Below are 25,761 nucleotides of genomic sequence, written 5' to 3' on the forward strand. Positions count from 1 at the left end.
TTGGATAATCTCCCCTCTTTAAATTTTAAGTATCTCTAAATGCACAAATTTTTTTTCTCCCCAAGGTAAACCTATGTTTTGACCAATTTGTCTACAAGCTGGCAGACCAAATATTTGCGTATTACAAGGCAATGGCTGGCAGGTAGCTATTCTGGTAGTTAGAACTTTTATCCATGCATTTCTGCTCTGCTTTGCTGTCTAATAGACTTTAAGCGTTTTCTTCCTTTCTTAATAGCCTGCTTCTGGAAAAACGATTACGTTCAGAATGCAAGAATCAGGGAGCAACCATTCAGTTGCTACAGTCCAACCGCTATGAGACACTGCTGAAACAGAGACATGTCCAAGTAAGTTAACTCATACTCTGTTGTATTCCAGTTGCTTGGCAATTTTCCAATGGTGTTGATTTATGTAGGTATATAAAACTCTTCCCGTGCTTTATGCTCTGTCATCTAAGTGGCATAACTGACATTTGAGATCACCTTTTTTGTCATATGAAGGAGTAAATTGAGAAAAGAACTTAAAAGATCCTGTTTAAATGCAAATGTCTGGTGCAGTTAAGCAAACACAAGCCAAATAGGAATGTCGCATGTGGTAGCGTTGTCTTCCTAGTAATGTCTTTCACCAGTTTTCAGTATGTTGTTGGCACAATGTCATGGAAGCATAAAATGCTGATATAAATACTTAGATGTAAATGCAACATGTGATTTTACTTCTTTTTTGAGAATTGGGATGTAAATTGTAATACCTCATTTTTTCCTGAATTTCTAAATTTTGTCCATTTGCTTTGCTTCTGTGTGTTTGGAATACAAGTTTACCACATGAAAGTCTCTTAATCAGTGGAGTCTTATAGTCCTTGTACAGCTTGTCTCATAATTTGACTTTCAGTTCAAAACTTAGAGCATTTTTTCTTTAGCTTCTTGGTAGGTCAATAGACCTGAACCGACTGATCACTCAGCGAATTTCAGCAGCCATGTACAGGTCAATGGAACTGGCAATTGGTCGATTTGAAAGTGAGGATTTGACTTCCATTGTGGTGAGTGTTGTGTTGCAGTTTTGCCAGAACACTAACACAGCAGCTGGGGTCCATCACGGGGGGGAATGAGAGAGAAGAGGGGTTCAGATCACTTAAAGAATCACCTCCAATTGTATTAGCAATAGAAAAATTATTTAATAGAAATTTATATAAAAGTGCAACTTCACAGAATTCGATGGCCAGGTTCACTCTATTACTTAGTACATGGATGAAATGCACTCAGGAAAATTAAGTTAGAATCAGACTAAACTTGTATATAGAGACTGAAAACTTAATAGGGTAAAAAGAAATACTACAAAGAAAAATCAAGTTAGAATTAATTTCTTGTGATTTGTGCAAAGATCAGGAATGTGGAAAAGTAGGGGAGACCCTCCCGTTGAGTCACGAGGTTCAGAAAACACTCCCTTGCTTTCTAAACTCCTGTCGGAGTCTAGGTGCAGCTAGATTGACTCTGGGTCCCAGACTTGGTCAACTGTTTATATCTAAAGGGATTATGAGTGTAATAGCAGCCTAAAATTCATTCACAGTTGAATGAAATTCACAATAGTAATTGAGGTATAAATTTGAAAGTAATAACTTATACTTCCTATAATATACTTACTATCAACTATTCAGGTTAGTACATGCGCATGCATGAAGACACTAAGAGATACGCGTATAAGAGAGTAAAATAGAGTAAAAGAGGTATACCTGTTAAAAATTCCCCTCGAGGTCTGTGAAAATATTCATGTTGAATGCTTCGGCATTTATCTCAATGGGTGAAGGGTTGAGCCTCGAGGAGCGGAGAGTATCAGCCCAGGTCGTGTTGGCTTTTGGCGACAGACCTCTGATTTTTGCAAACAGGAAAGTTTGCGAGCTCTGAGAGGTGTCCCGCTCGGAGGGAGATGCTAGTCGCAGCCCGCTGCAGTCCAGGAGAGCTCAAAGGGCCTCACTTAGTACCGCTGTTTATAGGTATGGGAGATGATTGACGTTTGTCATCAACAAGTTGCTGGAATCCCAGCTATGCTGGTACCGTTTCACGTGCAGATAAGGAAAGCTCCGAGGCTGTCTGAGAATAACGTAAAACAGAGATACGGGATGCTCCAAGATTGTCAGGGGAGGATTGTAATGTCTCAAGGTTGTTATGAGAAAGAACTGGCTGCAGGTTGTTATGAGAACTGACTATCTCTGCTCCTGTCCCCCGCCTCTGCCGGGCAGCAGAGTCCTCGAGACGCACAGCGTATCTCCCGTTTTAGCTGCGTCAGAGTTCCCGCCACAGTCAAGGGTCACTTAACTGCCCAACTCATTACACTTATGCTAAGGCCTAGGGAGACTTCCCCAGTTCATAATTCAGCCTGGAGAGGGGGAACAAATGCACAACCACAGGGTCTAGATGCTCGTTTTGTTTTAATTTAATTTATTTTAAGTTAATTTTTATTTCTTTTATTTGCATTGATAATGATAGACATCTAGCCTTCCCCCCCTTATAAATCTGTATTTGTTTTTAATGGCAGAAGCCAAAAAGTTTTCTCCAGCTTTGCTGGATGTCCTCTATAGTATTCTCTCAGCAAATAGCTGTACAGTCACTCCTGAAAGGAGAAGAGGCTGAGTGACTAACAGGCAAACTTGTTTTATCCTTAACTGTAGTTAAATATATATAAATAGGAATAATTTAAGCAGTCTTACTGGAAAAATAACAAAACTTTTCCCTCTGATGTTTTGTTTTAATTTTTCTCTAAGTGTGAAATCACATAATACTGTGGTTGAAGTTTGTCTGGTTTACTAAGTCTAGTTTGGCAAAACCTCTTACCAGAGAGGCAGCTTAGTCTTGCAAAAGGCATTCTTCTAGTCACCTCCAGCTACATCATAAATTATACTGGCAAATCCTCTGTTGCCCTTGTGGTATATTGTGGACTTTATTAATTCTGATGTGCTATGATTTTTTTCTCCCCACGCCTTAACCTGCATCTCTGTTCAAACAGTGCTTTGGCCTGACCTGACGCAGTACTCTGGACCATGCTGCCATACATGGGACTGTGCAAGTCCCAGTCCTGCTGATTCTGAGACTCTTGTTCTTTCCTTGCCCGGAAAAAAAATAAACCTGCTGCAACCAAGGCCTTTGGGAGTAAGGTGTAAACATCACCTGTAGAGAAGGCATATGCTAGGAGCCATGAGGAAACAAGGAAAATGAGCATTCTTGTGATTTAAATTTTTATAAAAGCCCACTTCTGTCCATGCTTATAGATAAATTGCAGACCTCCAGCCTTGTGCCTGGAGAATCAAAATGAGTTTATTTGCCCAGGCAGCTTGGTTTTGTAGCATGACAAAATTTTTTTTTGTGGAGGAACAAGATCTGACTTGTGCCTGTGGAAGAAGAGCATCTGTACAATATTGAGGTGTCTTTTGAGTTAGTTTCCTGATTAAAATGCTAAAAAACAAATTTTATTTCCAGACGGCATGAATTAGACATGTAAATATGCAGTCAACAAGAAAAATGTCAGACACATTCAGTTCTGCTGGAATGAAAAATAAATTAAAAGTTATGCAAGCAAGTTTACCATTGGTCTTTCCATAATAAGTTTTTTTACCAGTGAGATTTTGTCATGCAGATAACTACTTTGATTTAATTTAAATCAAATACTGAGGCCATAGACCCTCTTGACTTTTCAGTACTTGTTGTTATAACCTTTGAATTATTGAAATGTAGTTTTTCTTTGTTATGTGCAGGTTTTTCTTAGTGGCTAGGTGAACAGAAACCATTGATGATGTGTTTCTTAGGTCACAGGTTCTCACTCTTTCTTGAGTTAGAAAGTGGCAGGGCTAAGGTGGTATCCCTCCACAATGCTCCCTCTTTTTTTATGCTTTTTTTTGTTTGTTTTATGCAAAATAATTTCTGCTGAAAACTGCTTGGTTTCTTCCGTGAGAAACTGATACTAATAGCTTAACTAATCAGTAACTTCTGCTGTTTTTCAAGCTAAATAAATTAAATGAAGGTGGTTAAAAGACTGAGCTATTTTTTCCCCTCAGATTGGACTCGATACTGTAGTAACAATCATAGTGGTTCTTTTTCCTTAAAGTAAATGTCGCTCACAGGTTTGACAATCCTTTGAAATATGGAGCAGTTAAATCTGACAGCACTGTATGGGGAAGGCGACCAGTAGTTTGATGCACAGCTAAACAAAGCCACTGGACGTTGCACAACAATCTTTAAAAGCAGTGCTTGGGTTTTTTTGGAGTGAGAGGTTGTGCTCTTTGTGTTTGGTGTTTTCAGTGTCTTATGTCAGGGATGGATTTATTTTATTTTATTGTATTTTATTGTATTGAATTGAAAGTGCCAGAAACCATACTAGGAATTTCTTGTCAAGAGGAGAAACATTACAAAAGGCAGTGCTCATGTATAGTTGTGTAGTCTGCAGCTAGTGATTTTTATGGATACTTTCACAACATTTGTAAATGTCTGGTCTCGTCTCTCATTTCATCTTACTACATTTTTAGCTGGAGTAAACCACAAGAAAGTGTTATGGTAAATGTGATGTTATCCCTACCAGCATGACTACAAAAGCTAGTTCACCAGTTGCCCTACTGAGCAGAAATTACTTTGTGATAGCTTGTAAAGTAGGAAATGCAGAAGATGCTTCTTGGCCTATGTCTGAGCCCGCTTAAATGCTGGAGTTTCAACTTCTGCTCAGTGGAAGAAGAGTTGGCATAGATCTGTGTTTAAGACCCATCTGCAGTGTGGACCGATTATAATGAATACCTTTAAAGTCTCAGAAGGTTTTCATGGGAGATTGCTACAAAACAATCCCAAGAGCACTGAGAGTCAATTTTTCATTTTGACTTCTTTCTAGTCTTCTATTTGGTCAAGGTTATTTAGGTACTTTGTTGAGATTCTCCACTTTATTAAATGCACTGCTCACTTTCTTTCCTCTTGTTTTTTGTAGGAGCTGGATGGCTTGATAGAGATAAACAAAATGACTCACAAGCTTCTGAGTAGATACATGACCTTGGACAGCTTTGATGCCATGTTCAGAGAAGCCAATCACAATGTGTCAGCCCCTTATGGAAGAATCACTCTTCATGTCTTTTGGGAACTCAATTATGATTTCCTTCCAAACTACTGCTACAATGGATCTACTAACAGGTTAGCATGGCAGCCTTTTGTTTGCAGCAGTTCTTCTACTACCCTCCTGCAACTTCTTTCCTAGCAAATGCTGACAAGTCCATCTCTATTCATTTAGTGTGTTTTCCACTTCTAATGCTTTACTTGAAATGAAGCAGCATGAGTCATTTTACTAAGTACTGTCAAATGTATGAAAGCCTGTTATTTGTCCACAATAGAAGTCAAATGTCACTACAGCATCCAAATTCTGACATTTTAATGACTTAGCTATGATATGTTGCAAAATAAAGTGTATCCAAAAATACTGCAAAGTGCCTATTGGGAAGATATTTTGGTAAACAGGATCCTCAACTGTGAGACAATGGAAATAAAATTATATTCCTGATGCTGCATTAATGTGAAGAAAAGGAGTGCTTCCTGGAGAAGGGAAGAGTTCAGTGTTCACTGCAACTACAGTTGCTTCCTTTAAGGAGAGGGAGTAATGGAATTAGAAAGAGGAAGGTAGGATCTGAAGTTTGAATGTGTGGAAGGCGCAGTGCTTGGGACTTTGCATTTCTGGACTTCCTGCTTGCGTGCTCTTTTTAGGGTTTGTGCTGCTTTTAGCCTTTTTTCGGGTTTTGGTTAAAGCACGGTGAAGTGACAGTAAAGTGATATTGAATATTGAGCTGTAGGAAGAGGAGGAAGTGTGTTCTCATCTTTCACAGTCTCCTTGGAGAGCTTTCCCTGTCTGACATGTTCCATGATGGTTATGTTGCATTTTAGATCCAAGATTCTGTCTGGGGGAAAAAAAAAAAAAAAAAAGTGTTTTTTTGTGGTTAAGTTTTAGCCAAGAAAATTCTGTTACATTAATCTGTTTGCACAGCAGAGTTGAATGTATTTCCGAGGAAGCTGCTGTGCAGTTGATGTATCTGGAGATCAATATTGGAATATTCAGTGTGATGTGTTAAGAATCATGTAAGCATAATATTAAAAGAAAATCTTGATGAAATGCTGATCCTTTACTTGTCAGCTTTGATGAAAGACATTCAATAGCTCCTATCCAGTCTGTGTTCATCTTGGCTATAAGGACTGCCATGCTGCAGACCACAGTGCTTGGGAAGCGAGAGTGGAATGCGAAAGGACACTAGCAGGATCCTGTAGGACTGTTGCTTGTCTGTTTAAAAACTGTACGCATGAATTGAGTTAGGCTGATCCTCAAGCTTGTCAGGTAATTAATTCAGGATAATTAATTTAAGAGATGATAAAGGGAGCCAGATCTTGGACACATGGTACACATACTTCCTAATTTCATCACAGAATTGCTTTGGTTTCAGTCAAAAACAGCAATGTGGAGAGAATTAATGTGTGTTGCACATGCTATATAGTGCCCATTGATATTTTTGCTGGGAGAGGGAACAGGGAGTTTCTAGCCCTTTTATACTTCTTAAGCACGTTCATTATGTCTGTTGCTGCCTTGCTGTTAGCATGAACTTTAAATTGATGAGCTCTCTCTGCATTCAACTGTACAGGTTATTGTGTCCAAATACAGGAGTACACAGTGAGGAGCTCTGTGAGAGCTGCTAGTTTAATTCTTGGTTCTTGATAAGTAACGTCTTGCATGAAAGCTACGTGTAAACAAGGAAAGAAAAGTAACAATGAAGGGCTGGAAGAAAGAGAAATAAGTATGATGAAAAGCAGAGAGGTTACTTGGTGATGAGGTGTTGGAGGTGGAGCTCCCAGGAAGGAAATGTGTAGTACCTGTGGCTGGCCTTTTATTAATTTGACCACAGCCTAGGTGTAAAGGTCCTTCTTTTAAAGTTAGTGTTTTGGTCAGATTAACTTGTATCCAGTACCTTTTGAAGTTCTTTTCCCAAGAATGGTTGAACTTGATGATTTCAAACACCTGTAAAAGAGTTCAAGTGTTTAGAAACCCTGCAGGTTTGGTTCAAAGGCTAAGGCTATTCATGCAGAAGTGTTGAAACACATTTCATGTTTAATTATTTGGACCTTGGGAGGGTTTTTTTTTATATCTGATAATGTACTGAGATTAAACAGTGAGCCTGCTATTAAAAGATTTAGCAATTTAATAATTGCAGTTGCTGGTTTTCTGAAATTTAGTCTCATTAGTGCTGTCCAGCTGCACAGCAGTGTCCAGACTTTGTCTTTCCAGACTTGTCTTTTCTGTGCTGCTTCGGATTTTTTTTAAGAGCTCTCTTATGTTGGCCCTCAGTTGCATGTTTTTCCAAACCAGAGCTCTGTCTTTTTGCACGAGGAATCTTTGTCATGCTTATGCCTGTGTCTGTACTTTTTTTCATTTCCCTGTATCTTTGTGGAGTTAGTAGGACTAGGGCTGTCCAGAGGATTCAAATGACACAAGGACAACTTCCAGATATTTGTTGTTCATTCCTTTTCCACTATCTGTAGCATTCCTTTTTCTGCCTTATTTTCTTTACTAATTCTAAGTTGGTCTTTCCTTCCATGATAGCTTGTTTTGTGTTGAGGGCTAACAGAGGAGCAAGTGTGAGGCAGCCTAGACATTTGGATTGAGGATTTTCTGTGGTTTCTTGACACAAATGATACAAGCTTCCGGAGACAGTAGTCAGACTCTATCTCCTCTCAACACATTCACCAAATCTGTATTCTCTGCTAAAAATTCATGTGTATAGCACTCTTCCAAATGCAGTATGACATGTTTCTTATGGGGATACAGATTTGTCACAGAATGAACAAAAAGACCAGCTTTTTATTTTTCAGCCTGCCTGCCTGCCTCTCCCCCTTCCTGTTGTGAGCTCTCTGTCTCTCGCACTGCTTTTCAGCCTAGTTTTCACATGAGAGCAGCTGTGTCTTCTTGTCTTGCATATACTTGGATAGTCACTGTTCAGACACTGCTGGAGCAAACCTGAAAAGCAGCACTGGCAGTGAAAACTACCTACTTTCTGCTACAAAGAGCCAAATGGTGCAGGGATATAGGCTCATGCAAAGTAGGGGTGACTGTAGTCAACTACCTTCCCCCACGTAAAAAAAAAACCAACCAAAAAAAAAGTCTTTCTGCCAAAAGGAAAGGTGATAGCAAGGGAGTGGTAGCTGTTACTCTTTCATGCTCCATTTCGTTTGCTGTTTCCTCACACTTCAGTTTATAGCCTCCTGTTCTATCTTGACACTCCTGTTCCAGAAGTGTCCTGTTCAAGAAAGGTCAGTTAGATCTAGCATTCACTGAGAGGAGGTGTAGGGCTACCCTTAGGTCTGGTAGACAGGACAAACTAATTTGAGAAGGCTGGTAGTTAAAAGTGTTCATACCAATTAGGGAAGTGCAGAGGGACACTTTCTGTATGAGCAGGGAGGGAGGATTGTGATGTCTTACTAGTTCTGAGATGAAGCTCGGAAAGTTTATGAATGAGATTGATCTGGTGCCTGCAGTAGCAAGGCAGCAGCAGGTTCATTGACTGAAGTGGTCTTTCTCAGATTTCTCCTTATTTTCTTAAATAGTTTATGGTAATTAGAATCATAGAATCATTTAGGTTCGTTTTTAAAGTGCTCACTATGAACTCCTTCCTGGTAGGTTCACAGAAACACCGATATAAAATGATTTGATCCCTAAAATACTTACTTTGGGGCTCATGTTGTCCTTTAGCAATCACTGTTGCCAAGCTTTGGTAAGCCAGCAGGCTTTTTCATCTCCTTAGGTGACATGGACTGCTTACACCCTGCTTTGATTAAAATGGATTAATTGCTATGAGATCATCAACACTAATTGAAAAGAAGTGATTATCTTGGAGGATGCCAAAACCTGCATCCAGCAGTATCTGAGGGAAAGTAAAAATTTGCCTAGCTTTAGCATTGATATTCAAAGAGCTTCAGTCCTTCAAAGAGATGCTTCTGTTCCTTGGAGGAGGAGCAGGAGGAGGCCAACCGGCAGGATGTCAAAAAGAAAACACACACACATGTTGAAAAAGTTTGAAGAATGGCAGATGACACTGAACTGTAAAGGTTTCTATGTAGTCCTTAGTTTTGAGAGAAAACATATTTATCTGAATGATATATTGGGATTATTCACATACCTCCTAGAATGATGCACTCTCCTTAGCCTGTTGCATCCTCAGTCTTAGCCATAGCTCTTCCATGAGATAACGAGTGACTGTATCTCTTGCTCCTACTTCCTTTTCTTAACCTGTTTCATCCTCTCTCAGCATCTTTCACCCAAGAAAGTATAAAATGAGTGCTTGCTTCAAGTCTTTAAGAAAGCTTTAAGACTGTTTTGCTACTATAAAACATTAGAGATGGAGAAACCCCCAAGAATGTAGAGGAGCACTGGGGAACACACAAGAGTTACTTGTGCTTGTACAGAGCTAGTGAAACTTAGGGACTGTGTCTCAGAAGTCTTTCTCCAGTATTTGATTTCTGAGGCTGTTATTTCTTCTCAATCTTACAGTCTTTCTGATTGGCTCCCAGACACTAATGATTTTATAATTCAAATATATTCATAATACCTTTTTGAAAAGTCTAAGAATTATAGTTACAGCTTCCAAAGTCATGGGATGCACCCACACTTATATTCTGAAACACACTTTTCCTCGTGAGGATTTTAATTTAGTGATAACAAACCAGCTCTTGCCCAATATGGCTGCACACTGAAACCCAGTCTTATCTCAGACGACGTGGTATCTCTTTTAATTTGTTTCATTTTTGAGATTTTCTTAGGGCTTGAAAATTGATGTCAGTTTAAAAAGGAGTAGGATTTGGAGAGAAAGAAGGGGGAATGGAGTAATGTCTGGGATTTTCATATGTTGCAGATTACTTTGAATTCCATCGAATGTTTACATCATCTCTGGTAAACTCTTTAATGAAGTGTCTGTGCAGAGAATAGATTCAAGTGATCTCAAGAGGAAGTTTTCAGTTGCTGTGTAAGTGAGAGAGAAGGGGGCAAACTTGTAAACTGAGGAAATGTAAATGTAAGGAAATTTAAATTATATATAGAGAGAGAGAGTATAAAAAATAATACACAAATTATCCTTTTTACTTCAAAAGCTCTAAATGCAAGTACTTTTTGGACTTCAGCAAGTAGAAGTACTTTTGGAAAGACAGGGCTAAAATACATATGAACAAGTAGCTGAAACTGGGGGTATACCTATTTTTGAGCAGGTTAAAAAAATACAGAAAACCTTGTCCTGAAGTTACAGATTCTCACAAGAATGATTCACATTACTCAGAAATAAAACACAGTGGAAATAATTGTAAGCAACATAGTGCAATTTATACATGTTTGGGTGAAACAATTTTTGATTAGCATGGCTGTTTTTGTTTTCAGGTAGAAAATGGGTCTATTAGAAATTCTATGTTCTTTCTAGGAAAAATTATTACTCAGTTGTTTATTTTGTGTGCTGATTAAATTCAAACATTATTTTAAAGAAAAAAAGATCAAGATACAGTTGTATCTTATGATATTATAATGTACTGCAAACTTCCTTTCCTGAAACCTTTTCCTAGATGCATTTATTTTACTCAGCTATCACTCAGAACAGCCTGATCTGATACAAACATTTGATGTACACTTCTTAAATAGCTGGTTTTCCTCATCCCTGTGTATATACAGCTTTGCACCATTTACAAGAAATCCTTTTTATCAAGTTAAAAAATAAAGTAGCCATCCAACCTGTAAACACACGCACCAATAATTTTGCTCAGTTTACTAAAGTTAAGCAGAATCAGAACGTAGGAGATGTTGATTAACTTCTTTCTGCACTACAACTGTAGTGCTGCAAAATGTGCATTACACAGTTAACAGGCAACATCAGGGGAGTAGGTCTGTCCTGCTTGGTCGCAGGAGTACTCGTGCCTGTGGAGTTCTGCCCAAGCACCGTTTTTCACACTCTGGGGTCCTCAGTTTGGCGTGGGCTGTTTGATCCTATCTTTTGCGGTACTCCATATCTTTGTGGTTCTCTTGCCATCCTCTTAACAATACACAAAGGTAAAGCTAAACATGATTTGTATTGGTACATGCTTACACTGAAGTATGATCAAACTTTTGAAACATTAATTTTGCTACAAGGATTATGGCCCTCCTCCTGACTTTTTTTTTAAAGGTATTAACCTAAAGTATTTCTCCTGCTGTGAGTTTCTTTGGTGGGAAAAAGCTCCAAAGCATTAAATAGAAATGTCATGTTCTTTGAAGGTGTAGTTCATTCTCAAGGACTTAATTTTGAAAGCACAAGGAACTTCCTTACTCTCTGTGAGCGGCTGTTACTACTTTGTTAGTTGATTCTCTTTTTGCTGGGCTGGGCTAGAGTAGAGGTGAGAAGTATTTTGCACACCACTGGAAGAACAGAGTCCCAGTAAGTGATGGAGAATTGGATTATGATTTGTGTCCAGGCTTTTGGGCAGTGCAGGCTATGTGCTTCCCCAGTTGCAACTTGGGCTGAAAGGCTACGAGTCTGGCTTTGATTTTATATGTAGACAAAAGCAGTATTATACAGCGTAAGGTGCATTAGGCGCACATCTACTAACCCAAGTATAATTAATGAATTCTTTATTTTGGTTTTATAGATTTGTTCGGACCGTGCTACCATTTTCTCAGGAGTTTCAGAGAGATAAGCAACCTAATGCACAGCCGCAGTATCTCTATGGATCGAAGGTTGGATTTAATTACCCTTATATTTATGGTTTGCTAATGTTTAAAGGTATCTTTTTAAATTATAGAAATTATAGAATATGAAAGTTATTAAAAATGGATTCAAATATATTTTGGGAGTATTTTAAATTCAACATACGCCTTTTTTTCAGACTTTGCTGTGAAGCTCATCATATGTTTCAGCCAAAGTGCAAGTGATTAGTCTGATGGTTAGTCTCATCTGACAAAGCTAAAATTAAGTCCTTCTCTCAACCACCTTGCATTGCACAGTTGCTTATAGTGGCAGAGCAGACTCAAAGAGAAGATTAATTAGTCATCTGGTGAAGTGAGAACAAGAGCCTATATTGGGTGCAGCTGCTCCCTTGTTACAGTGATGAAGACTGTGATGGCAGGAGGAACGGGAACAGATAGGAAAAACTGCTTCAGATGTTATCTGACTTAAAAGGAATATAGATTCTGACCACCCTAAGCTATCAGATACCAAGCTGCTTAAATTATTTAAAAAAAAAATGTAGCATTTCTTTGGCATCTTCAACCCAAAGACCTCAAAGTCGTTGTGATGAACTTGGCCTTCTGGCCATCTCGTCTCCTGTATTAACATCATCTTTCTTACTTTGCACATTAGGAGTGCCTAGAAGGTTTATGCAAGTTTTCAATAGAAGTGTACATGATATGCAGTCACGTACTCTGTGCCTTAAGGCAATGCCCAATACTGAGGTTGGAAAGGAGCTTACGTGGGTGACAAGTTGAGAGAGTACTTGGCACAAGAGAATAGTTGTGGGCTTTCATGGAACTACCCAGGTGAGGAAAGTTAGCCTGTATTCACAGGACCAATGCTATGCTCATGTGGGCAGTATTGTGTATTGGAGGGATAGATTTATTCTCCCTGATCACTGCAGATTTATTTTCAGAATTATTACCCAAGTCTTAACAACAGTTAAAGTTATAGCACATTAACATATATCTGCATTTTTAATATCCAGTCAGAAATATTGATCTACTTCCTACAGTAGTAAAAACCAGCAGTGGTATCTTCAGCAAATCATTTGAGAATATTTAGCAGTCTTAATTTTGCATTGTTTTCTTGAGTATCAGGGAGGCAAAATGAAAGTATGGAAAAGAACAATTAAAATATAAGGATCAAATTAGAGGACTGTTGACTAAAAAAAAGTTTTTAAATTATGTACTCAGTTATCCTTGTAATTTATACAAGTGCGCTGTGTCATTTTTCATGTCTAGCTACTTTCATTATCTAGCTCCTACTTAAACATGAGCATAATTAGCCCTTGCCTTATTGTTATTTCCCACACATCATATCCTAGTTACATGGTGCAATCTCTGTGATTTGCCCAGCAAGCTAGTTTTTGAGAGCTGAAAATACAGCTCAGAAGTCACAAATTCCAATCCTAATATATCTGCTGCATTTGTAAAACTTTCATGCTTTTAAAATGTAAAGGAGGTGGAAAAGGACTCACATGTCTTTAATGTAGAATGTAACAGCTGATTGTCTGGTACTGTGAATAGTGTTTTATATAATTGTTCTCCAACAGGGAACAGTAAATTATAGGAAAGTGGGATTTTCTTACATTAGGATTATTGTGTTTCTTACTATTTTAGGAATTCACCAGATGCAGTGTAAAGAGCAAAAACCCCACTGAATTTAGTAGATACTGCTAACTTAATTTATCTAAGTGATGATACAGTGGGGTGAGTGACAGAGGATTAACTAGGGAACCCTTTTTTTATCAGTGAGGTTACGTTATTAAAATGAGTTTAGTAATGTTTACTCTGAGAGCTATACGTTTTCAGAAATCTGATTATTTTTCCATATGAGCAGGAGCAATCGAGGGTGTTCTTAGATGCATTTCTGGAGCAAGTTTCATAACTAGATATGCCTATTTTAGCAAATATTCCTGACTCTGTAGTTTTAGATATTTACAACAGTGTATTTTTATTGAATCTAATGTATTTTGGAATTAAGTATATCTGAATGGAATTTTAGGAGGACATTTCTACTGTATATAGCAAGTAACAGATAGTAATTTTTACATGATAGAGGCAACACGTTCTAGTGTGTGATATAATTGCATGATATTATTCTGTGTACTATATAGCCAGGCTTGCCACAGAGCACATTCTTGTTTGGGTCCTTTAACAGTTATATTGTTGAATTGCCTCCTGACTGGATAATAGTGGGGTATGGAGTAGCTATGTATTTTTTTACTTTATTGTCTTTTTTGAGTTCTTGAACTACTCAAGATATTCAGGTGAGCACTTCATATTGATCATATAGCCAAGGAATATGACTTTTTATTTTCCTCATTGGACTTTGCTGTTGTTAGTTGGGTTTGGGTTTTTGGCGTTTTTGAGGGGTTGGGGTTTTGGAAGGTTTTTTAGCAATCCATGGTGTGTGTTTAGGTCAAAACAACAGCATTATGGTTTCTTGTGTATACGTACACTCACACATGCATGTATTGGACTGTAATGGCTAAACACTTTCTGTGCAGAAGCTTTACATGAGCAATGTGCTTGCTTAAGAGTAATTAAAGAAATTTTTAGTTTTGATCTCAAAGTGTTCACATAGTCTCAGGTATTTCTAAATGGATCAGAGCATTTGGTCTATATTAATGTGTACTGATGCTTAGCATAGACAGTTGTGTCCCCCTTCTCTGTTGCATTTAAAGCTTTCTGAGCAGTATCTTCATCCAATTAGCAAAACAGAAACGCACAGATACAAATTACTTCTCCTGGCTGACATGGGAGCAGAGCTGTCAGGTGGGAAGGAGCTGACCTGCAAAAGCTCATCATCCTTTTAAGTGAGCTGGAGTATTTTAAAAACTCGTTGAGCATGGTCATTGAAATCCCTTTACTCAGGTGAAGTGTGTGTAGGATTAATGAAATGAATGTTAGGAGGTTGAAATTGGCAATGTGGGCTGGATGCATAAAATATGTAATAATGCACATATAACAAAGAGTCTCTTCTGGGGATTTGAAACTAACTTTGCATTTTAATGAAGTACCTGGTTTTATAGAGGTTGTGTAGACCAGAATTTAAGAGCTTCCTTTCTGGCTTATACAACATCTTCCAAAGATTTTCATGTTTGTATGTCTTCTGCATTTTGTAGAAGCTAACTCATTTGTTTTGTGAAAAAAGACCCCTTTGGAAAATACTTCTCAATGTGAATATAATGGTTTTTATCTACTGCTGGTGCACAAGTTAACATCAGTTTGCACTATGTTGCATCTTATTATCAGTTTAGTAATCACTTAGCAAGTTTGCCCCTTGCTAGATCGCTGTTAAAACTGGACAGTGAACTACCAAAACACAGAATTGCCAGAATGAACCTGAATGAATCTGTAATAAAACTTTCTGAGCAAGAGACAGAGAATCGTGTAGCTCTGAGTGTGTGATGACATGAGTTCTTCAACACTAGTGCAGAAGTCAGATGATGCTTGTTATGCATTGCTCATTTGCAGTGGCTGCAAGATGGTCCATTGCTTATGAGGTGATATAAATATTTATCTAAGTAGTGCAGAGTAAACTCCTTGGGTGGAATGATTTTATATTTAGATGAGGTAAATCCCATTCCTGGAAGCACTTCCATGGTAGCTCCTTGCCATCTCAATTTGATACATGTGTGTTTTTGTATATATGTGTTTGTATATATATAACAGGATTCAGTAGGTGAATGCTGCAAAACTGCTTTAAGACTGAACTGCTCCTTGTTCTCAGTATGGTATATAAATGTCTGTATAACATATAAATGCATGTAAATATATGTATTGGACTGCCTTAAAACCCACATAAAGAAACAGAGATGCAGAGAAGTAACAGGTTTTCAAGGGCCCAAGATGTTGGCAGAGATGAGAATATGTCTCTTGGCCACATCCCTTTAACATTAAAATCATCTTTTCTCTCTTTGATGAAATCCTAGTCAGAGAAGCATTACTGTTAATTTGATTACAAGATCATTTTAAAGCTTTTTTTTTCCTGTCCCTGCTACCCAGCCACCCCTTTTTGGCAGTAAACCTGTAGTGTTGGCTTATGCTCTGAAGAGAGTTTTTCAGTGTCTGTTTCATGAAATACCTTCATCTGAAACAGCAGTAAACTGTTCTTGTCTTCAGAGTTTATTTAAGACTGATGTGTAAGACAAAGAAAAATATGTCAGCTGGAGAAAATGCTATGTAGGGGGTGGAGAACACGTTATTGCTAACTTAACACAATAAAGATGCCTTTTGAAGTGTTTTCTAAAAGTAATACTCGCCCTCATTCAGCATGTGTTTCTGTGTGTCGTACCTATCCTAGTAGAAAAAAGTAAAGATGCCGCCTCAAACTTATGCCAGCTCCAGTCTTCCTAGCTATATGAGAGTTGACGTCTATCACAAGTTGTGGGAAATGTTGGCAAAATATAGTAGCTGAAAAGACCCGTTGCCTGCTGTGAAATACTCAGTGGGCACTCTCTTGCCAAAATTGTACACCCCGTCGGCTTTCAGGGCATGGTGGAAAGGGATGGCAGCTGCCCAGCCAGCAGTTCTCCAGCCTTTACTTTACAACTGAGCTGTGTCAACAAGAGCTGACTTTATGCATACGTTCGTATCAATAGCAGTTTAAAATGCCTGCAGTCAGAGTGTATCTTTGTTTTTCAGATGTACCATAGTGTACAGCAATACTAAGATTTATTATGTTTTTATGGAACACAAGTGCACTAAGAGATTTAAAACAGGGTGACTGTCATGGTTTAACCCCAGCCAGCAGCTAAGCACCACACAGCCGCTCACTCACTTCCCCCCACCCAGTGGGATGGGGGAGAGAATCAGGGGGGAAAAAAGTAAAACTCCTGGGTTGAGATAAGAACAGTTTAATAGAACAGAAAGGAAGAAACTAATACTGATAATAATAACAATAATAATGACAATAATAATAATAAATGGAATGGAATATACAAAACAAGTGATGCACAATGCAATTGCTTACCGCTTGCTGACCGATGCCCAGTCAGTTCCTGAGGAGCGATCCACCCCCCCCCCCCCCCCCAGCCCCACTCCCCCCAGTTTATGTACTGGGCATGACGTCACATGGTCTGGAATACCCCTTTGGCCAGTTTGGGTCAGCTGTCCCGGCTGTGTCCCCTCCCAACTTCTTGTGCCCCTCCAGCCTTCTTGCTGGCTGGGCAGGAGAAGCTGAAAAATCCTTGACTTAGTTGTTGCTAAGTAGTGTTTAGACTGAAAACATTAGTGTGTTATCAACATTATTCTCATACTAAATGCAGAACACAACACTGTACCAGCTACTTGAAAGAAAATTAGCTATCCTAGCCAAAACCAGGACAGTGACCTGTACACGTAAGCCAGACAAAACTTGTCATGTTGTGAGGGTGAACAGGTTTCTGTCCAAAGGGCCTTTCTTGGCACTTTGCCATGAAGCTCAAGGCAGAGTGAGTTGATTGGCAGATTTTCTTGTTACAAAAATAAAATGTGTTTTGGCATGTTTTTACTTCCTTGCCCCTTCATTATATAAAACGTACTGTATGGTTGGATAGAAATTTGCTGCTGGTGAATGAGTTTCATCATTAAAACTGAAAGAGAGAAGGAGAGGCCAGCAGTTGCTTCTCTGAACTCTGTTTCCTCTACAGGGGAGTCACTCGCCCCTGGAGCAGAAGGTGGCTTGTGGTGGGTGCAGAGGAGTGCAAAATACGATAACCCAGGATATTTCCTTAGTTTCATTAGAAGTGTCCTTACAGAGTCACTATCTTGCATATGTTTTTAGGCCGAGGGGAAATTTCGGAGACAGATGAAAGGATGCCATTAAAATCCTGGTGAGTTTAGCTTATATGCTGAGATTGACCTCATCCAGGTGGGAGCTATGGAGAGCACCACGGTCAGTGAAGTGCGTAGTCTTGAGTAGTAGTTTGTAGTGTGTAGTTTGAGAAGCAGTCGGGATTGTGGGGGTAAAACTCACACTGGCAAACCACTGCATACACTTGGGGTGTATGTTCCCGTTGCCTGTAGTGTAGCAGCCTGGGTTGCTGTCTCAAAACTTCTACTCAGTTTTATTTATGCTATGAAAAAAAAAAAAAAGGTCTCTTGGTTACTTTTGATTCATTTTTATATTTGTTTGCTGTTTTAGACTAAAGAAAAGCAACCAAAAAATCCCCTCAAAATGTAAACCGATTATTTGCTACATGCTTAATTTTTAAATAACGGACTGTGGCTGAAGTGCTCACTTCTTGGGAATCTGAACGTTTGCCTCTGAGTACCTCTGGCTGCGTACGGGCTGTTGGAAAGGGATGTGACACCGGAGGTACAGCCAGGAGTGCTGCGGTGAGCGGTTGGAGCTCCCCGTTGTGAGCACCGACAATGCACACGATGTGTTTGAAGCAGTTGGGATGTTGTACGTAGTAAAAATCTTCTCCCTGACAAAAGGTTTCTAACTTATAGCAGAGCACTGTCCTGTCGTTGGCACTTGTTCCCAGCTTTTGGAAGTTGGCATGATGGGCTCCTTGCATGCTGAGGGATTCTCTATGATTGTGGCCAGCTGGATGCCAGCTGCATGCTTTTCCTTGGTGTCCTGCATCAGTTGGCTCTGCCCGCTGAGCTCCTCCGAGGCGTACGCTGCGCTTTTGGTCCACACCTTCCCGCGGTCTTGTTTGGAGGTCCCCTTTCGCCCTTGCAAATGCTCGCGTCTCCTGCTGCACAGGAGGTGCAAGCAGCCATAGAGGAGGATTGCGGCGATGATGAGGAGCAGGACGCTGCTGGTGAGCCAGATGCCCAGCGCCAGCTCTTTCTTGGTGTTGCTCGCAGATGCCGGGTCTTGTTCCAGCGTGTTAAAAACTCTGCACTGGTCACTGGAGGGGTTTGCGGACTGGCAGGTCACGCACACGATATATGTTGTTAGTGGAGTTAGGTTTTCAATAACAAAGGAGGAGCGGCTGGCAGGCACCCTCTCTTCCTTCTGAAAGCTCTTTCTTGAGTAACTGGATAGCATGCTGTTCCAGTTAGGGTGGTACATGATGCTGTAAAAGCTGTCGGCACAACTGGCCATTTTTGGCCAAATTACCATAGCCGTGTTTCCTGTAATGTTTTGGACAATTATTCCCATTGGGACGTTGCTCTGGTGGTTTTTTTTCTCTCCCGATGCTGTAGAAAGGGAAGGTGTTTGTTTCCCAGGGAGGTAACTGAGAAGCTGCAGCACTGGGGATGTCGTGTAGATCTTAATCGTAGTGCTCTGTAATTTAGGAAAGGAGTTTATTAGGAAACTATGCTCTTATTTTTGGTACTGCTGTGTAAAAGTGGGAATTGGAAGTTCTTAAAGTTTGGGGTATTTTAAACTCTGTATTCCTTTCCCAAGTGAAAGGATAAACATATGCTTATAGAAATTCAGCTGGAGCTGCTGCCTGTACAGGTGACCCATTGTATCTTGTCTCCATGAGAGATTGTGTGTTTTGCAGAATTTGCAATCGGGGAACCACTTTATTTCACCATTTTTTTTCAGATGACTGAAAAAGAAATGCAGCATTTGTTTTTGTCTCTAGTCTAGTATCTTGCATTTTATTTTACTTACTTGGTGTTTTACATAATCTCAAAGCTTGCTTTTATGAGCAATGAATTTTCTTACGTTAAGTGGCAAGAGAGGGGTGGCAGGAGTGGCTATTGAGGGATAAATGCCTCTGCCATCCACAAGTCTTCATTTTTGCCAGTCACAGTCAACTGAAACACAAAACAGTATGTGGAAACATCACCAGATATTATTTTGTCTCCAATATAATTTTATATTAGTTTCTTATTCAGTGACACTGTCCATTTTTTGCTGGTGATTTAGCACATCTGTAGCTACCGCTAGAGCAGCAGTGGCTGTGATGACTACATTGGTAGCATCAGCATCACAATATTTAGTCTTGATGCTAGTCAGCCTCTTGGGAAACCTTTCTCAAGCTAAGCTTAGTTGGTGAAACACAGCTTTCACTATAGCATACCTTTTGGATAAATAGTGAGTTTTTTAAAAAGGCCTAATACTCTGTTCTGTTCTAAGCGATTGTATGTAGTTCTATTGTCTGCCTGCCCTGAACTTATGCTCCTCCTCATTATAAAGTTAAAACTAGAAAAACAGCTAGTATTTTGAGATTCTCAGTTTGTGTTACCACTGTAAATAGTGAAAGGAAAACATCTATTTTCTGCAATTTTCTAAACAAGTCTATTACAGAATATATATTAACAGCCAGTGGGTATTTTCATTTGTTTGGCATGGTTTTTTTGCTTCTAGTGTTGTGAGGGTAACTTCTGAAAATGAGCCTACATCAGCAATTTAATCTGATTCTCTTAGTTTCTAGTGGCACTTGTGAAAGTTTTTTCCACTGTGAAAGTTTCTTACTTTTTTTATGAAGATAAATGTCCATGACAGTAACACTGTATTTCATTGTTTATGACTTCATTATAAACATTAATTATTTTTTTTTAATGATCAGGTTTAAAAAGTTAAGTCTTCTGGCTAAATAACAACTGACTATTGAAAATTCTCCTGATGAAGAAAGCTTGTAAGATTCGCTCATAACATATTCTGAAATTATTCTGTATTACTTTTATTGTATTTTATATTAGATAGGAGGCTCACAAAATATATATTCTAGTAGGATTTTGATAGTTATATTAATAGTAAGAATTCTATGACTTTATGTATGAAAATTGTTACTCGAGGCTTTTGGATTATATTTATTGGGAAGTGGGAAGAAAAAGATGTATGTTTATTTTCATTACAATGTAAAACCTTAGATATGACTGATCTGGGTAGATGCTGCCATTCTAATTGTGTCGTAACTGCACCCTCTTTGATACAGCAACAATATAATGGAACTGAGTTCGCTATCAAATAAACTTATTAGACAGACACATTTTGGCATTTATGCAGCTTTTGCAGATATTAAAATCGGGTGCATTAGTAAGATCTGAGCTTTTACTTGCTCAGTTGTCTTCTCTGTAGCCGGTAGATCCCAATTACTTAAAATTATAATTTATTTTTTATAGAACACTTCCTAACACAGTCTAGAAACAATAGTTTCATCCTCACAGCATTTTGTAAGTAGAATGTTTGGATTTTAATTAAATAACAGTAATACATTTCTATTGTTACAAAACATCAGTTATTAGGTGACATATAATTACTGACATGTAAATGTTTGGAAAACCCATTTGATGTTTTACAGATTATAAAGTCAGTACTTACCGTCACTTCCTGATGGAAATTTCATATGGTGATGCTGCTGTGAAAATTATATAAACACTAAGTTTTCTGTATCCCTTTTCACATGAGTTATTTCCTGCCTGATCTCTGCTTGCTGGTTTGCTTTTTCTTCCCCTCAGATTCCCTGGACTGAATTCTCATTGCTTGGTGCTTTCAGTTTTTTTCTCCGATGCTGCTGGTGGCATGGTTTCTTTGTCTCTTCCACTTAAATTCATGCATGTCTAGATGCTGTTGCCTTGCTTTTCAAAGAACATACAGTGGAAAAAAAAGTCTTGCTTGCCTCCCCTTGGACAGTGTACTGCCTGAACATCCCTGTTATATGCTCTTGTGCATGTACCAGTGATGCTGTGAGTGATTAATGTTAGCACTTTGATGACATCAGCAACTAGCAACTTTTTTTTTTTATTTAAGTAGGGGAGGGAGCAAGCATAGCTTAAAAAATAATGAACTCCCTCTTTCCTTCCCTCCCTCTCCACCCCCACCTCCCCTTTGTTAGTGGCTTCTTCCCTAAGCATTTTATGCTTCTGTGCATTATGGGGGGGAAGCAGCAGTGGCGTGTGATAGTGTCTTCTAAATACCTTGTCACAGTTTATAAAGCTCTGCTAATCCAGCGTTTACAGGTGGACCATTTTAGGTACTTCCCCATGAGGGTTACATTGAAGAAAGGTGTATTTCTAGTTGGCTGGCTTCTTATTGTTAGGAGTGAGTTTTTAAATACTGAAATCATGTTTTTAGGGCTTGCTTTTCTATGACAAGTTTCTGCTGTGCGAAGAGGAGTTCCCTCCTCTTAACCGCATGGCAGTAAAATGCTTTAACCTACTGAAGTAAAATTCTCCTTGCACTGTAGCCAAAATAGATAGTTTGGACACATTTATTGTAGACACCTACCTGACTGGAAATGTCAAAAGCAAAAGATTAAATGTCACCCTTTTAGGGACAGTTGTATAAAAGCTTAGTATATTGGGACATTCATCTGCACATATTTTCTTACAGTTTTACCAGTTCTGTCCCCCATCAATGCCCCAGACCCCTCTTCTGTATGCAGAGAGGTATGGAAATGCACCCGCTGTACTAGAAGGATGCAGCTTTAGGCTGTCCACCCAGTGGGGTGTGTTTGGAGTTTAGCCTTTCAGCCAGCTCCGATCTAATAGCAGGACTGTGTCTATTTTAGTTTGCATTCACAGAAAAGACGGGTGAGTATTTGGAAACAGCCCTCCTCCACAAAATCGACATAAGCCTGTGGTCCTTAGAACAGAGCTTCCCAGACTGACAGATGGCTGAGGCCAGGGGACCCTCCAGAGCAGGGTGACCTGCAGCGGGTTGCTCAGGGACGGGTCCGGTCAGGTCTCGAACATCTCTGAGGACAGAGACTCCACAACCTCTCTGTTTGACCACCCTCACAGCAGTGATGCTTTTTCTGATGTTTAAATGGGATTTCCCATTTGTGCCCATGGCCCCTTGTCCTGTCACTGGGCACCACTGAGCAGAGTTGGCTCCATCATCTTTTTTACTCCCCCCATCAGTTTCTTATGCACGTGAACTTGATCCCCCTGAGCCTTCTCTTCTCCAGGCTGAACAGTCCCAGCCCTCTCAGCCTTTCCTCATAGGAAAGGTGCTCCAGCCCCTTAATCATCTTTGAGGCCCACTGCTGGGATCTCCCATATGTCTCTCTGTCTCTCTCCTGTACTGGGGAGGCCACCACTGGACCCAGTACTCCAGGTTTGTCTCACCCATGCTGAGTAGAGGAGATGGATCACCTCCCTCAACCTGCTGGCAGTGCTCTGCCTAATGCAGCCCCACTGGCTGTTGGCCGCCTTTGCTATGAGGGCATACTGCTGGCTTGTGGTCAGCTTCTTGTTCACCAGGACCCTCAAGATAAGAAAACCAAAAAAATCCCCAAACCTACCTTCTGCAGGTCAGGCTGTCTTGCTATGTAGTTTCATCACACAGATGGAGACAGAAGTTCAGGCACTTAAGAAATATAACTAAATCTTTAGGTAAATTTCAGTACTGGCAACTTCTTGAATTTTTGCATTGCAGAAATAAATTGCTGGTTATAAATTTCTGTGGTCGTTGAAGCAGGATAAAATGTATGTAATTTTCTATGTATGAGTGTTTTAATAACTTATGCAAGGTTTCTCACTTAGGTCAGGAGCTGCCTGATTCAGAAAGTTGGTTTTGCATCTCTAGTTCTCTCTCGTTATGACCTAGATGGTTTCTTCTGAGCCTGTGCTGTCATGTATTTCTTTCATAGTGCAACAATTTTTGACGCATGAGGGTTTGTGAAGGCAAATCTAAGGCATCCACAAAAGGTGGCCAAGAAGTATTAACCTGTTGCTAAATTTGCATTCGCTATATATCAGTCTAGAATCCAATTTTTTAATTTCTAAGACGACGGTTCAAAACACATTGGAAACTGGTTATATAGAGATTTACAACAAAAATAAAACTGTATCTTCTATCCCGATCTCTTCTAAAGATGATTTGTAAGTCTTTTTCTTTTATGAGACTAAAATCCTCCAAGAGCTTGGTAGAGTTTAATGACTTGAATTCCTAGTAGTTTCTTTGTGCAATGCCATGTATTACAGTATCTGGTATTGACTTGCATGGATAATTGGAGCAGGATCTGCACTGAAAGGAAGGCCAATGTTCTTCCTGGATAATGGTGAAGGAAAATTTTTTGTTACAGCTGATGTGTGTGGAATTGAAAGTCTAGCAGTATGTTGTCTTTCATGCATGTATTGGAGATAGTGATAACTGTAGAAAAGAAAAGAAAGCACAATGGAACCTTCAGCAAGAAAGGTTGACAAGATTCCCCTTTAAAATGAAATATCAGGATATTAGGAGAACAACCCACTTACAGAAATGGAGGGTGTTAAGTTAGGTAACTCCTCTTTGATCCGCAGCTTCAGCAAGCAGTTCCTAAATCCCTACACAGCATCAGCATGTACAGTTGTGTTTGCTTTGAAGAAATAGCCATTAATATGGCAAAGCACCTGGTCCTATTTATACAACTCTGGAATAATTTCCATGAGGTTACATCCCAGACTTAGATTTGCTTTCATCTTCTGTACAGCTAAGGGGTTTGAAAAAGAGAGATCCTTATTAATTAGTTGCAGAGCAGTAACTGCAGAAGGCTGGTTTTTTTGTAGTTGAGTCCTCAAAGATCTAAAACACCTATTATGAACTAAAAATTGAAGTAACTTCTTTCAAGATGTTTTGTACATAAAATGGACAATATAGGAGCAGAAGCTGTGCTTTAAATTCAGGGATCTGAGAGTTGCCATTGACTACTCTTATCCTTTTATACCTGTGTAAATAGAAAAATACAAAAGAGGAAATGTTCATGGCTTTATAAATGGTTAAGTGGAAGATGCATGGTGGGGAAAAAAGTGTTTACAAGTTTTTCTTGCTAATACAGAGATTTTGGTTGGAGTTCCTGCCTTACAAAAGGGAAGCTTTGTATTTTAACCTCTGGAAAGAGAGAGAGAGAGAAAGTTGTTATTAATATGCTTTAAAATGCTGTTTAAATGAGATTATTATAAAGATGCAGTCAGCTGAAATTGTCCTTAATTGTGTCTGTTCTCTCGTTTTAGGCATTGAATCTGGCATATTCCAGCATCTACAGCAACTACAGGAATTTTGTTGGTCCCCCTCACTTTAAAGTCATCTGTAGACTTCTTGGTTATCAGGGTATTGCTGTGGTGATGGAGGAGTTGCTGAAAGTTGTCAAGAGCCTGGTATGCCAATTGTCTTTCATTTTCTGCTATTCCAAATGGTTTCTGATAGGAAATGTCTCAAGAAAAACAAAGTGAAAGTAAGGTGTCAGATAAAACTAATTAAAATGATACTTCCATTGAAGTTCAATATAAGCTGTGTTTGAGAGTACTCAGTGTCTTGTGAGAGCAATAGAAGATGTGCCTTGGTAGCCTGAGCAATGTTTTGAAAACCTTGGATTCTTCACTGGAGATGAATTTAGTTTGTGGAGACCTCTGCTGTTACATCCTGGGTAAATTCTGGAAAAGTATGACTGTTTCACATGAGTTGATTTCAACTTAAAGATTGTACTGTAAATTCACTTTCTCAATATTTTTTTTGACAACAGCTGGAGTGTGCTTTCTGCCTTGCCTAACTTCAGGGCTTTCATTAATAACATCATTGACAGATGACGCCTTAATAACAAGGAAGGTTTAATCTCTGTGCTTGATCTAGCAATGGATAGCATCAAGCCTATTTAGAAGAGTGCTCAGACCAGATGTTGAAAAAGTTATCTATACAGCCTAGGTTTCTTGTATTGAAAAGGGTCTTTTCTGTAACTAGGAGGAGGCTGAGGGACTGGCTGTTCGCTGTAGTATTAGTATCTGTGTATATAGTCATAATGCATTGCAGTTAAGTTTAAGCCAAAGAAATTGTCTTTTCCTCTCTGTCCCTGTTGCCTGTAAGGAGCATGCTGCCAAAATAATCCAACTATACTGGGGGATAGCTGTAGTATTCATAATCTCACTTCAGACACTTGACATATTCAGTTTGTTTACAGTAATTCCCACAATGTTCTGAGTACATTTTTTACAATCTAGAAAGGCTGGAGCCTTCTTGAAGTGGTGCTGTGGTCTAATCTCCAGGGAAAGAGGAAAACACAGCTTTATTTTTTTTTTGTGGTTTGGGGCCAAGTGTTGGTTTGTTGTTTTTTGGGGAGATTTTTATTATTATTTATTTAGGTGGTAGATTGTCTCAATTCATTAAAAGTAGCATTGAATGCTTGGGCATTTATAAAGAAGGTTAAAAGGCCT

General features: G+C 39.1%; 2 protein-coding genes across 2 annotated transcripts in view; one reads left to right on the forward strand and one right to left on the reverse strand.

Moving 5' to 3' along the window:
• Window positions 1-25,761, forward strand: part of CYFIP1 (cytoplasmic FMR1 interacting protein 1) — an 80,446-nt gene that overhangs the window by 38,344 nt on the left and 16,341 nt on the right. Inside the window, exons 19-24 of the mRNA XM_069769962.1 lie at window positions 66-142; window positions 236-344; window positions 914-1,033; window positions 4,954-5,153; window positions 11,652-11,739; window positions 24,568-24,711. Coding sequence (XP_069626063.1) covers window positions 66-142; window positions 236-344; window positions 914-1,033; window positions 4,954-5,153; window positions 11,652-11,739; window positions 24,568-24,711 — 738 coding nt within the window. The remainder of the gene's footprint in view (window positions 1-65; window positions 143-235; window positions 345-913; window positions 1,034-4,953; window positions 5,154-11,651; window positions 11,740-24,567; window positions 24,712-25,761) is intronic.
• LOC104310458 (fibronectin type III domain-containing protein 9) lies at window positions 16,955-21,651 on the reverse strand. Its single transcript, XM_069769968.1, has 2 exons — window positions 20,954-21,651; window positions 16,955-18,961 (listed from the first exon to the last, which is right to left on the reverse strand). Exon 2 carries the CDS (start codon window positions 18,833-18,835, stop codon window positions 18,164-18,166), a length of 672 nt encoding a protein of 223 aa, XP_069626069.1. The 5' UTR covers window positions 18,836-18,961; window positions 20,954-21,651; the 3' UTR covers window positions 16,955-18,163.

Source organism: Haliaeetus albicilla, chromosome 25, assembly GCF_947461875.1.
Source record: "Haliaeetus albicilla chromosome 25, bHalAlb1.1, whole genome shotgun sequence".
Taxonomy (NCBI): domain Eukaryota; kingdom Metazoa; phylum Chordata; class Aves; order Accipitriformes; family Accipitridae; genus Haliaeetus; species Haliaeetus albicilla.

Coding starts and splice junctions, on each gene's coding strand:
- LOC104310458 (XM_069769968.1), bottom strand. CDS start 18,835: ATGGGAATAATTGTCCAAAACATTACAGGAAACACGGCTATGGTAATT.